Genomic DNA, 14,354 nt, shown 5'->3' with positions numbered 1-14,354 from the left:
TTGGCTTCATAATTTTTGACCACAAGAAAGGAACTCTAAAGGGAAAAAGTCATTAGTAAAAGTGCAAAAGAAAAATTAAAAATGCAAACCTAGAGAGGAAAAAAAAAAAAAAAGCACAACTACGAACAAATGTACACATGGTGGCCACTACATCCTAAACCAAACTATCTACACAAACCCAATTCAGTGTGTTTAAGAGTCGAAATACTGAGCGGGAGCGAGGACAAAAACCAGTTCGAACCTGCGTTTAGCATGAAGCAGCATTGGTTTCTGACCAAAGTCGAATAGAATCCATTATCACTCAGCCTAACTGATCTACGACTCACAAAAAAAACTAAATAAGGGGCGATTCATCAATGTGGTGTGAAGCAAACGAAAAAAATAAAATGCTTCAAGTTTATTATCAATGGAAATTGATGCATTTGCTTCAGCTCATGAAAGCCCCTTATATATTACAAAATAAGTTAACCCTCCAAACATCTTCAGGGTTAGTATACTGAACTCAGACAGTAACAGAAACCATGACGAGCTTTAGCCACCATTCCACATACAAATTAATAAAGCAACACACTTGCCTGAAAATAAATATACACTTGATTATTAAGTAAAAAAAAAAAAAAAACATTCTGGTGTATGAAAACGTAACAATCACATCAAAAATGCTCACCACACATTTGGCGGAAACTGCTCAGCAGTGGAGGCGCAAAATCACAGTTATGTTTCTCATCAATCCTGAGGATCCCGTTGAATGTCTTTGTCACAGTGAAGGAGGTTCCACGCAGTCCCTGCATTTACTTATTTGACTTTACTTTTAAATGTACCTACACAACAGTACACAGTACGTCACCATTGCTTCAGAAGTCTCGCATCCGAGACGGTAACAGCAGCTAGATTTTGTACAAATGAGAAGGTTTCGAATTCAGAAATTATCCCGTTCTGTGCATAGCATAAAGTTGACCTGCAAAAGAGATGTTAAACATTAACAATACAGACACTATTAGAGGAAAGCAAAAAACACAGCGGCCGTCTTTGTTTATTCGGTCAGTGCCGTCCCCTCGTGCATTTAGGCTTTTAATAAAAAGTAATGGAGGCACTTGCTGGGCTTGTGGTTTGATTAGTATTTAGGCCGTCATAATAAACCACCGACCCACAACAGATTCACAAGTCAACTGTCATGCACGGAGTGCGTCTGACGTTCAGCTTCGTGTTAAGTGCACCGCAGATGAATCTATTGCCATAATGGAATGCAAATTGAATCAAAACAACACTGTTCAAGGCTGCAGTCCAAGTTCGTTCTGCCTTGCAGCCAAGGCTAGAGCAGAGCCCGAGGCCCGTATCCACACAGTACATCCTTCCAACACGTCAAACCCTTCGGCGGTAGTGTCTGAAGAACAGTGAGCAACATCAAATCAGTTCAACTTTCCTCCCAACCGAGGACCCCACCGTTTTATTTTGAAGCTGCGGAGGAGAAGCAGCGCGATTAGCTACATAAACTACAACGCAATACCTGTGAAATGAGAGCGAGGACATTTGATGACATTTACCCTGGATAGGTCTAAGAGCTCTTATCTGAAGGTCCACAATGCTTGTTACTCAGAGGGCTGGTTTGGATTCTCCTCTGAGTCATACTAGTGGAGTAGTGAGGGAAGATCAAGGACCTGCTCCCTAAAAAGGGGAGCATACAGGGTAGTGTTCAGTTATGATCACAGGACATCTCCTCACTAAACAACTGCCAAGACCATTTAAGAGGCCATGGTGAAGTCTTAAAACTTTAAATAATTCTTGAAAGCTGCTGCCTGCATTTTTGTAAAGGAAAAATTCTTGAAATTTTATTTTAACACCGAAACAAAGATATACACAGACACACACACACAAACATATATATATGCAATTTTCTGTTTTTGTTTGCAATTTTTGCTGTTCATTAAATAACGTAAAATGTCATAATGCATATTGATAATGAAAAATGAGGGATAAATGTGTTAAACTGACATGATACATGTCACAATGCAACAAAACCAATTCCTGAAAATATATATATACATAACTAAATATTTGAAATAATTATATGCAAAGTATTGTATATTTATACAATATTTTTATATAATAACTACTAATTAATTAATATAATATTATATATATATATATGTGTGTGTGTGTGTGTGTGTGTGTGTGTGTGTGTGTGTGTGTGTGTGTGTGTGTGTGTGTGTGTGTGTGTGTGTGTGTGTGTGTGTGTGTGTGTGTGTGTGTGTGTGTGTGTGTGTGTGTGTGTGTGTGTGTGTGTGTGTGTGTGTGTGTGTGTGTGTGTGTGTGTGTGTGTGTGTGTGTATCACATTCCAATCCAATTATAAAAAAACAAATCGAAAATTATATATTATAGATTCTCATTATAGAGCTATAAATAAACATATATATAATATATATATATATATATAGTTTATTTATATAACACACATTTTTTACCAGTATGTGTGTTCCCTGGGAATCAAACCCACAACCTTTTGCGCTGCTAACGCAATGCTCTACCACTGAGCCACAGGAACACTATATATACGTATATTATAGAGAGAGAAAATATTTTTTAATAATAGGATTGAAACAGTTTGTTAGATTTGCCTATATATGCCAGTTCACCAACTGGCATATATAGGCAAATCTCACAAACTGTGTTTTTGAAAACAAATGGAAAAAAAGACAACTAAATTAGAAAATTCTTTATGCTTATCTTAATGTAAAAGCTATTTCTTTTACTCAATGACCAATTGCTGACAAACATGTTGTAAATACTCACCAGTGACAGGTGAGGCCATGACAGCATGGCTGGAGCCTGCAGCAGCGGGGTGATAGAGCGAGGCCAGGTTGTTAGGCGTGTAGTTGCGGAGCAGGTTGATGACATTCCAGTCGGCCTGCATGTTGTTGGGAGACGGAGTGGGAGTCACCTTAACCGAAGCCAAGGGCGAGTTCACCTGCAACGAGGTTTTCACATTTCTGCCAGAGGGCACGATCCGGTTGAAATCCTCTCCGAGCCATCCAGATGCAGTATGTAGAGGCTCAAAGGACTTGTGTCTCTTGCTAGAGGGTTCGCCGACATCTGTTTGCGTCAAGTTTCGGAAACGGTCCGAAAGGCAAAGTCTAGCTGGATCGGTGGGCCAAACCATTCCGTTTTTGCCCAAGCTTGCCCTCTGATTCATCTCATGATCCAGGCCAGGCCTCTGCCTGGACAACTCTCGATCGATTACCAATGGCACATTTAATTTTCTGCTAGATTCTTGCTCTGAGATTCTAGAAAGCGAGCTGGTTGCATCTGATTCCCTGCCCCGTTGGCCCTCCTGGTGCTGATCTCTCCAGCGCTCCTTCGCAGGAGAAATCTTAGACATCTGAGGCTGTTTCGGAAGCTTTTCCCCAAGTTTTTCCGGTTTCCGCAGTGGGGATTTGGTCCGACGGGGATGCTTCCTGTTGATGTGGGGCAAAGGAGTGACGTCTTTGCCCTCAAGAGCCGGCGGGCAACCAGTGTACCGTTTCTGTTTCTGAGGTCCCCTGTATCCATTCTTCTTGACATCCAACTTCTCCTTGTGGATGAGCTTTTTATGCATCAAGAGAACCTCAGGGTAAAGGGTTTCATAGGAGCAAGAGGTACATGTGTTAGTTGGTAACAGGTTTCTGGGTACTGAGGTAGCAGATGCAGGAAGTGGCACTTTGAGAGACAAATTCAAAGGTGCTTCGGTAGCCTCCTTCTCCTCCATCTTCGGGTTTACCGATAACGGGTATTTTTTGTTGACCTCACCCACAGGGGTGTAAGGAGCTGCGACGGGAGCACTAGCATAATCTTGCTTGACTTGAATGGAAGGATTTGTGCTGTTAATAACGGCTTGGCTCATGCCTGGTTCATGTTTAACACTGGCAGGCAGAGGTTTAGGAGCAAGCCACTGTTTGGCTGGTTTTAAAGCTTGTTTGTCATCTACATTCTTGGGAGGTTCAATGGCCTTGATGATATTTCTAGCAGACGGGGTTGCAGGAATGTTCGGGATTTCTGTGAAAGGTTTGTCCTTGTGACGTCTGTCTAGATGGTACCTCAAAGACGTTTTCTGTGCTGCGGCGTAGTCACAGTATTCACATTTATATGGTTTTTCACCTGTGAAATGACAAGAAAGACGTCAATGTTTACATAAGGCAAAAAAAATAGCCAAACTACATTCATCCTGGAATACAAGCCATTGGGGTCAGAAAGCAAGGCAAAATTAGACCCAATACGATGTAAAAAGACAATACAACAAAGAACTAACCAGTATGTGTCCTGAGATGAATATTGAGGTAATAGTTTGAGCGGAAAGTCTTGCCACAGTAACTGCATTTTCTTGGAGCAAGAATTTTCAGCTTCATTTTTCCTGATCCTTCCTCAATTTTTTCTGTAGGAAAAGTGACATGTTTAGTTTTAGCCATAAATGACACATAGAATTCCAGAATAGAAATAAACTGCAAGCTGCACTACAGAATGTCCTCAAGTCAAATATGCAAAAGTTTTTTTGACCAGCAGAGGGAGCCCTAAGGTCTGCACCCAAGTTCTGCAATTGAACCCTTGAGACAGAAGTAGCTTCTTCTGTAGTAAAGAGTGTGCATTTCTGGGTAATTATGGTGTTCATTATTCGAAAAGATGATGACAATCTTAATCACTGTGGATGAACTTCTGACAGATGACGGTAAGTTGTTTTACCGAGCAATTAAGAACTAATAAAAAAGTGAAAACAATACCAAACACTTGGGTAATAATACCTGGATTAAAGGCGTCAACTGGCACTCCCTCTTCGGAGCCATCCTCTGAGTACTCTTCGGCTCGGTCGAGAGATGAACTACTACAAGAGCCTATGCTTTGGGCCCTCCCGTCTACAGGTGTGGTGGGACTCTCTGCTCCCCCTCGTTCCTTCTTGTGGATTCTAGAATGGAGGACCAACTGATGGTACGTCCGGAAGATCTTGCCACACTCTTCGCAGTTTGTTGGCTTGTCTTTACGAATCAGACCTTTTTGCTCAGGTGATGGGGAAGGAGTCTCACTAGGCTTGAGTTCATTTTGTAGGCCTCGCCTGGGTTTATCTCCACCACCAGAAGCCCAAATGGCCCCTAGTTCCTCTTTTTCAGAACCAGAGTCCTCATTGTCAGAGTTGGAGTCTGCATTGAGCTCCTTGGCCAAGTTTGGACCTGCTGCGATCTTGCCTCTGGTGGCCAACTGCCAAGCCTGGTAGGTGTTAAAAGGATCAAGTTGGGATATCCAGCGTCCAGATGGATGACTCTGTTCAGCTTCTTCTCTTGCACCCGAAGGATGCAACTGTAGGGTCTGCAAAAATGCCTTCTGAGATACAGGAACCTCCTCAGCAGGTTGGCTATCGGAGGACAAGTTCTCATCCACTTCCAGTTCACGATTGTGGACCTTGCTGTGCTCAGCCAGAACTTCCTTGTTCAGGAAAAAGAAGCCACATACCATGCACATTTTGTACGACGTGACCACAGGTGATGGGGGTTGGTCTTGGATGATGTCATTAACGGTGGCAGGGATCTCCAGGTCCTGGTTTTTGTTTTTAGCCTTTCCACCATGGGTTCTCATGTGGTTCTTTAGGAACCACGGCTCTTTGAAACGACGTCCACAGAGGCCGCAGCAGTATGTGAAAGAGTCCTTGTGTTTCCGCATGTGCGTTTCCAGCTCGGTCGCATCTGCAACGGCCTGGCCGCACACGACACAACAGAGCTCCTCATTCTTTTCCACAGCTTGGCAGGTCTTAGAACGAGCCCTTTCGCTGGGAGTTAAGAATTCCGCTTCCACGCGCAACACTGCGGGAGCGTGAAATGTTGTGGGATGCTGGGAAAGAAGGTGTGGTCCCAGGTCTTCCTGATGCAGGAAAGTCTCCTCGCAAAACATGCAGTCTAGAGGTAGGCTACTTTCTGCCAGCGTGTCTAGTTTTTCCACCACGCTGGCGTGGGGCGTCATGCTAGATCCAGTACCAGGCATGCTTGCATTGCTGTGGCTGAGAATGTCATGACCTAGTCCATCAGGACTTTCCACATATGGGATCAATGGGTGGGTAGGCATGTCAGCAGGAATTTACTTGGGTATTTCTTTCTTGTTTAGTTTCAGTTGAAAGCTTGTATGAAACAATATGTTGAATGTTATGAGACATGTGAAAAAGAGTCATTCATTTGAAATACTCATGAAGGACATCATGCATTAGATTACACAATACCAAATAACTCTTAACACTTCCATGGAACTTGCCAAATTTTCCAAACAGGCTTTTTAAATTTCAGCACAGCGCGTATGCTAAGAGTTTCAGTAAACCCGTATGATCCATCCTGTACAAGAGAAGCAGTCAAGGCTTGCCAGTCACTGCCAGGTAATGGGGCATAAACTTGATCAGTTGATATCTTGTGATTCACACAGAGGAATTGTCCTGACAGGCAAAACCTGAAATGAAGGAAAAAGACAAAGTCAGGTGTGGCCAGTTCTGTGGAATGTAATCAACTCAGGACTACACTTACAAATACAGATGATTAAATTAATGGGGGAGAGAAAACAAGTGCTCATCTCTTTTGTACTGTTACTTAAGATGAAACATGATCTGTCACATGGATCGTTAAAAAAAGATTAGCAACCACACAGGGCTCTAAGTTTGATGTTTTGCTTAAGTTTCTAAAGTAAACTGGAGACAAAAGAAAAGTTGTTTTACGTACACTGCAGCAGTTGCAGCAAATGTAGCTTATCAAAAGTGGATTAAATACAGAGCAAGCAATAATCTAAGCTCATTTCTAAAACAAAAACAAACATTCGATATTTTGTTGTTATAGCAGCCATCATTTTTATTTAGAAATATATATATATATATTTGAGGTAACATAAACTGGGTGAAACACAATCGTAACCTTGTGGTTAAAGATCTGGGCTAACATCCAAAGGTTGTGACCCCAAAGTATCTGAATTGGGAATAAACCAGCAGCTAAAGGCTTGTTGAGAGTACTGTGTTTGTCTATAATATTTGTGCCCTTGAGAAAAGTCCTCTTTGCTAAGTTATTCCACTGGGAATGTCGCTGCACCATGACCAAGACATGTTTTAATAAGATTTAAGGTTAAAAGATATACAAGTTTGTATAAAGGATGCTGTAACTTGTATGTTTTATATGCTGCAACAAATCTCCATTTCTTTATTCTTCACAATTTTTAGCTCATGTTAATGGTCGAGCAGATGACAAATCAACTTTTAATTGTTCAAATATCCATGTAGTAATCTCAATTAATAAGAGGACATAAAAAAATGCATGAACACATAATATATTATAAAAATAAGCAGCCATTTTAAAGCTTCAAGTAGCATTTGACAAATTATTTTGATGTAATTTGTCTTTGTTTAGGTAAATTATAAAAACTTAATGGAAACCACTGTTAGAATTAACTAATAAGAGAATCACAATGCAGGACAGTAAAAAAAAATTATATATATATATATGCATGCATGCATACATACATACATACACAAAGCCCAAGCGCCTACTGAAAGTATAATTTCAGTTAATATGTACATGTCACAAACAAAGAAAAGCATTGTCTGAGATCTAATAAATTACACATAGATCTGACATCAACTGTTCTGTATTGGTACATTTACACAAGTAGGGAAAACCCAATTTCAGATCTTTTAGAAAGTTTTTCAAGGACAAAACTGACGAAATGCCATTCTTTAGATGCATTACTGTGAGGCAACAGGAAGCCAGAGTTGTATGCCTATCTACAGCGGTGTCCTTCACAATATCTGTGAAACCTCACTCATGAGGTCTAAGGTGGAGTCACAGCATTGTTCTGCAACATTTTAGCCTTTCTTCCATGCTGAAACAAGCCAATAAAAATGAGGAACCACATTTATCTTTGTCTTAGGGTATTATATAACACCCAAGATGAACATATGACACTCTTATTCAAGCCTAAATGTGAAGTTTCAGGCATCTTGCCAATCAGTTCTAAACTGCACACACACAAGTGCTTATTTTACAACACAAAGCAATGCCTTAAATACAAAAGATAAAAAGAATCAATCATGAAATGTCAACAATCTCCTGCTATTCCCTACATACACACAACTAGTTAAACTCACTTTTAGGGAAACGCAACACAAAAACAGGCTTCGCTAATGTAAGGCACAAAAAAGAGAAACAGAGGCTGAAGATGAAAAAAAAGAAGAAACGGAGGCTGAAAAGGAAGCTTCTACCGAATAAGCACTGTTAAAAAAAAACAAACAAGTGAAAAAGAAACAAAACAATCTGTGAATTCTTTTACATTATGCAGACATACTCTAATGACAGGCCTTGCCGTGCTGATTTCAACAACTTTGCTTCTCAAAGTCCTTTAGATAGTAATCACAAAGTAATCCTGAGCAAAGCCATTTACTTTCAAATGCAGAAAGGTTCTATTCTGATAACCTAAATAGTGCAAAATGATAAAGTTAATGGCCCCACCTATGCTTGAGTCATTATAATAGCCTAAAACACGGTTAGTTGACACGCTGAAGAAACAGCTAGAGACCAGCTGCTGTTTGTCTTACTCTTTTGTTTGGGCTTTGCCATGCAACCTGTTCACAAGAATAGCATGTTTGTTGGCCCACAAACCATCCAATTTTCTCAAAAGAAGTTCTTAGTAGTAATTGTCTTATTGAACAATAAATGGTGCGGATGGCTCATGCAAATAAGTGAAAAACTGGTTATTGTAACTTCAGAAAACCACTCAGTAATTATCTCAGAAAAAGCTCAAAATTGAATAAAACATTATATGCATAAAGTCTATATTACATATGATGTGTATATATTACACACACACATATACACACATATATATATATATACACATACATACATACATATGTGCACATATATACACATACTATGTGTGTGTGTGTGTGTGTATATGTATGTATGTATGTATGTATGTATGTATATATATATACACACATACATACATACATACATACATATGTGCACATACTATGTGTGTGTGTATATGTATGTATGTATGTATGTATAAATAAATAATGTATGTGTATATATATATATATATTTTTTTTTATTTAGTCATTTAGCAGAAATAAATATACACACACACACACATATTTACATACACATATATATACACATATATATACACACACACACACACACATTTGGTGTGTAAAACAGGCTATTCAATAATACTATACTACTTCTGGGCACTACTGACGTCGAGCACAAGTGGAGAGATGTGGGGATGGCTGCTAATTAAAACGACCGTTACTGACGTAATAATGCAACGTTTAAAAGTATCGGTTTTTCAAAAACATAATAGAAACTATGCAAACGACGCGCCTTATAAACAAAATCATGGTTCATATAGATAATAATGCCTCGTGTGTGGAAGCGTGTCTTTAATGTGGCTGTAATTTCCTGACACGTGATCATTCTAACTCGATCAGCAGCTTTAGTAGTTATTTTACTACATACCTCCTCGCCAATATACCTGCATGTACTCTTTTTCTTTTTTTGCTTTCTTTTTGGAATGTGATACAAAACTCCTCCCTAACTACAGTTAAGTTGTTTTTACTATAGAACAATGAGATCACTATATGGTGAAGCAGAAGTTAAATAACTTGAATAAATAACTTATCTTAAAACCATCAATATAGTTGGATAAAAGAAATAATAAAAACAAACCGGAATAGATATTCAACCAAAAAGAATAAAATAAAATCATTATTACGACCAACCAGACCAGACTTACACAAAAGTTCCTTCTTCTTTGTAGCTATTAGAATAACTGGTTTTGCAATGGCTGCATCAAAAGCTATTATTGTATGAAGTAACAGGGCTGATATAAAAAAAAACAACTTTATGACTTTGTTTTTGGGGGATGGATGAAACTTTTGTCAAGTTGTTTTCTATTCTTTCCCCTTTCAAGTTAAGGAAGAACATCAAAAGATCTTAATGTAGTTCCTGCATAACAAAAAGAGACACCAACTTTATAATCCTCTTCTATTTCGTTTCATATAACGGAGTATCGGTGTTAAACTAAAGCATATGTCCCAGTTCGTTAACTTTGGTGAGGTTAGATCAACCTGTGCTCGTGCTGATAATAGAAATTTGGCTAACGACACGCTAGCGATGAGTGATATTGAAAATAAGGAACTCACCCTCCATAACGTTACCTACCATTATGTTCAGACTTCGTCAGGTATTCTTATTGTGTGCCAACAATCGCTATAGTAACTAATAATATCTGGGGTGTTAGTTTGGTAGCTTCTTTCTTTCTGGAAATCTGATTAGCTGAGTTAGCCAATTGTTAGCCGGACGAAATGCCTTGCTTTCAATGTTTGCAAATCACTCACTATGCAGCTGTTGCGTTCAGAGAGAGAGAGAGAGAGAGAGAGAGAGAGAGAGAGGAGAGAGAGAGAGAGAGAGAGATGTCCGATTCGTTAACGCACAGTTGAGTCGGATCTTTGCAATGAATCATTTGAACTGGTTCGCGAAACAGAAGAATCAAAAACACTTTTTTTAATTAAACAGTATGTTACATACATATAATTACATACAGAGACAAAACAAATCAAAGGAAAATAAAAAAGACAGAGAAAAAAAAGTACATGCAACTGCAGCCAGGGTAAACAACAACAAAGTAATAAATGTACGTCTTACGAAGACACAAAGGATGAATAAAGAAATACAGTTTTTATTGCTTTCGGGTGAACATAATTTTGGATAGTTTCCATATAGGCATACTTAAGCTTCCATATACTAAGTCCATATACAATTGTATATACTAAGTCAACTCTGAATAAAGAAAAAAGAGGTTTGGAGCCAGCAAATTTTTATTCATTTATTTTTTAATCAAAAACACAGCCCGAACTGTAGCGTGATTATCAAATGAATCACTCTAATGAGTCGATTCATTTCAGTGAATCAAATACATAAAGCGCCACCGGAGTAGTTTGATTCACATGAACAAGTGACTCGTATGATCCCGTTCCTTTTTAGTGAATCAAAACACTTATGAATCAATCCCAACGGTTACTTAACTCACCTCAAGTATTACTTTTGTTACTTTGTTCGACTCGTAATGAACAAAAACCTTAATAAGAAACACCAATATCAAAAGTGTTTAAAATAAAATGCACTGGAAGTAAGCTATGTTTATAACAGTTGTATCGAATGTAGTTTTATTAAAACATACAGAAGTTACCCTGGAGGAGTTGTGAAAGATGATTGCATAAGTATTAAGTATATATTATTAAGTGTAGGCTCTGAATGAATTGTTTATATGAGCTGAATGATGGCTGAACCAAACTGTTCTGGTAAACATTAAACTAAATAAAAATGTAGTAAACAAAAATGTGGCTTTATTGAAACCGTCAAGAGCATGCAGTGTGCCACGCTGCCCTGGGACATCGGAGGACCACGTGGTGACGCAATAACGTCCTCGCGTAAAAGAATCACTGAATTGCTTCGACGAACTGTTCAAAAGAACCGTTCACGCATTGTAAACAAATGTCCCTTCATAAACCACGACCTGCAGAAGGTACCCGTATGTGTCTAGGCGAAGTGAAGAATAATAACACACGTTTTATAAAATATCATCTTAATTTTATATTCAAACCACGATAGAACTACCAATAGTTCAAAGTTTACATTAGTTAATAGATGTTTTCAGCTTAAACTAAGGACAATGGGTAATTTTAGAAAGTAAACTCTCTTAAAACACACTTTCATGCTAGTTTATGTAGTAGCCTAAATGTTCAAAAGTCATTAATATTTCCAACACATCAAGATGTATTATGTTTAATACTACTCTGTGGTGGAAATTACATTTTACATAATTTTGGAATGAAATTATGAACTCTGTTTTGCTAAGGTAGTATTTTATTAATTCTAAAACTCTCTGTTAGCCCAAATATACTTAAAACTGGTCTAATTTGACTGGAAATTATGCACAACAAAATATGTTGCTTTTATCCTGCAGCCTTTTGTACCGAATGAGGGCAAATGTAACCTATTTATTCCAGTTCATATATGTAGCCCCGTCTCATGATGGCATCGTCCTAAAAACTTGTATTTAAAGTCAGTTTTTGCATTTAGCTGTTACTGTGCAGAATAGAAGTGGACAAAGTTGCTTTCTCTCCTCCCTTAAACTTTCCATTCATTGTTTCTTCCGCAAACACAGATAAACATTGAATCGTCAGTATTCTGCAACTGCATGAAACTGCAGGAAATTTGGCTGTTATTTGAGAGAGCAGATACCTATCACGTCCCCTACACTGCTTCCCTCAACTCTCACACACACACACACACACACACTCTCTCTCTCTCTCTCTTCATGTAGGGTGGGGGGAGGGGAAGAGACACACACAAGAAAACACATGCATGTAAAGACCATAGAACAGGGTTTGTTACTGTTACTTTAATAGTTAAAATCCAGAATTATAAAGCATGCTTAGAACTGAGGATCTCATTATTCAAGCAAATGTGGAAGAAAAGCACCATTATGCATCTGTATTCAAATAAGCAAGTAAAACTTGTGGGTTGCATGAACTTTGACATATAAAGATTTTGTAGATCAATCAATCATACAAGGAAATGATATTCATAGTTGTGTTCTAAACATAATAGTTGTTATGACTCTTAATGCTTAATGCTAATACAGCATGCATTTGTTGTGACACAGAGACCATGTTGATTGTAACTGGAACAGGAGAGGAGTCGGTATGTAATGCTTCATCAGAAGTGAGAAGTACTTTAAACACCCTCAGGCGAAAAGCACACAACTGTTAAGTTGTGCAATCATTCAGTTGGGGAAACTTTGTTATTGAAATTACTCAAATACAAAGACCTAAGTCCGCTTCACGCGTTTGTTGTAGCCTTTGTGTTGCCATAAAAAATCTGACCTTCAAGACATGAAAAGTGCTTTCAACTTAAGTCAATGCAACAACTTCTATACAGATTCTGTACATTTAATATGGAAGGCTGGATGTCCTTCTGCACCAGTTCAACTCTTCTTGTCTTTAAGTTCGATATATTATGCATGTGAATGAAGCGTCAGCGATCCCCATCCCCCACATTTCCACACCCAACCCTCATGGAAAGGAAGATGCAGCTCTCCCTAAGGCCCTTTGCTTTTGCATTGTTCTTGTGTGAGGATTTAAATGCCGTGTTATTTTATTATTTTGCCCAGAGAACTAAAAGAGAGCCTTATTGGTTTGATGTTTAAATAAAGGAAACATTGTGACATGTTATTTGATACAGTAAGAAATGCTGTAATAGCAGTTACATAGACATTCTTTTTACATGAAGAATATCATCATTATAATAGATAGATAGATAGATAGATAGATGTTTTTCCATTACTTTAACTCATCCAAATATTTGGTGCAATATCTGGTTACAACTTAAGTTTACTTATATATATATATATATATATATATATATATACAGTATATACATATACAATACAATTCTGAGATTACAAAATTAAAATCATAATATTTAAAAAATAATAATTTTAAATAAAAAATTACAAGAATAAAGTCATAGCCCAATGAGATTTGTTGAAATGTTTTAAGAATAAAGCCATAGCATTATGATTGTTATAATATAAATAATATTATATCATATATAATATATAATATTAGTAGTAGTAGTAGTAGTAGTAGTAGTATATGCAATTATTATTATATGCTATTTGAAAAATATTATTTTTATATTTGACAATTTTCAACTATACAAGATTTTAAAAATGATTTGAAATGACTTAAATAAATGTATATATAAATTATATTAAAATATATTACATATTATATCGAGTGAGCCAAATAATGAGCCAAATTGCATATATATAGCCCATATATATATATATATGTGTGTGTGTGTGTGTGTGTGTGTGTGTGCGCGCAATTTTGCTCATTATAATGAGCCATTGATTATAAACCTTTGTAGTGTCATAAAGGATTTCTTTGGCAGGAACTATTAATTTCAGTTTCCAAAGTCAAACCTCCTATTCTTTTGTAGCTACAGTAAATCCAGAGGCGTCATGCCCATTCAAAGTGAGGGGGCACGTGCCCCCTCAGATTTTTGAGCCAAGTGGATTTTGAATGCAGCTTCCAAAAGACAAAAATAGCCGTTTAATATTTTCTATATTTAATACAATCACACCAGCGTGATTAGAACGTTCAGTGCGTCATATCATCAGCTGCTAAATTCAAATCTGCTGGCTGGCGCCTAGCCATATACAGTAGTGATGTCCGGTTCGTGAACGAATCGTTCGATTTAACCGGTTCTTCTTAGTGAACCGGTTGAACCAGTTCACC

At 37.8% G+C, this 14,354-nt stretch overlaps 1 protein-coding gene across 3 annotated transcripts; it reads right to left on the bottom strand.

The window, feature by feature from the left end:
* Nucleotides 1-620: 620 nt before the first annotated feature.
* znf217 (zinc finger protein 217) lies at nt 621-10,400 on the bottom strand. 3 transcript variants are annotated; one of them, XM_016576607.1, is made up of 7 exons: nt 10,210-10,400; nt 6,238-6,451; nt 4,771-6,131; nt 4,284-4,406; nt 2,792-4,132; nt 1,545-1,665; nt 621-1,458 (listed from the first exon to the last, which is right to left on the bottom strand). In XM_016576607.1, the coding sequence occupies exons 3-6, from the start codon at nt 6,077-6,079 to the stop codon at nt 1,556-1,558; spliced, it is 2,883 nt and encodes a 960-aa protein (XP_016432093.1). In that variant the 5' UTR covers nt 6,080-6,131; nt 6,238-6,451; nt 10,210-10,400; the 3' UTR covers nt 621-1,458; nt 1,545-1,555. The 3 variants fall into 3 exon arrangements, with proteins under 3 accessions (XP_016432093.1, XP_016432092.1, XP_016432094.1); XM_016576606.1 differs by having other exon boundaries at nt 4,771-6,451; XM_016576608.1 differs by having other exon boundaries at nt 621-1,384; nt 4,771-6,451.
* Nucleotides 10,401-14,354: the final 3,954 nt, after the last annotated feature.

The sequence above is a fragment of the Sinocyclocheilus rhinocerous genome, unplaced genomic scaffold (assembly GCF_001515625.1).
Source record: "Sinocyclocheilus rhinocerous isolate Xijiao unplaced genomic scaffold, SAMN03320098_v1.1 scaffold1496, whole genome shotgun sequence".
Lineage (NCBI taxonomy): Eukaryota > Metazoa > Chordata > Actinopteri > Cypriniformes > Cyprinidae > Sinocyclocheilus > Sinocyclocheilus rhinocerous.
This window is presented reverse-complemented; position numbering and strand designations above follow the sequence as displayed.

Coding starts and splice junctions, on each gene's coding strand:
- znf217 (XM_016576606.1), bottom strand. CDS start 6,079: ATGCCTACCCACCCATTGATCCCATATGTGGAAAGTCCTGATGGACTA. Junction 4,407..4,770: donor AGTTGACGCCTTTAATCCAG/GTATTATTACCC, acceptor CTTTTCCTACAG/AAAAAATTGAGGAAGGATCA. Junction 1,666..2,791: donor CATGGCCTCACCTGTCACTG/GTGAGTATTTAC, acceptor TCCCCTTTTTAG/GGAGCAGGTCCTTGATCTTC.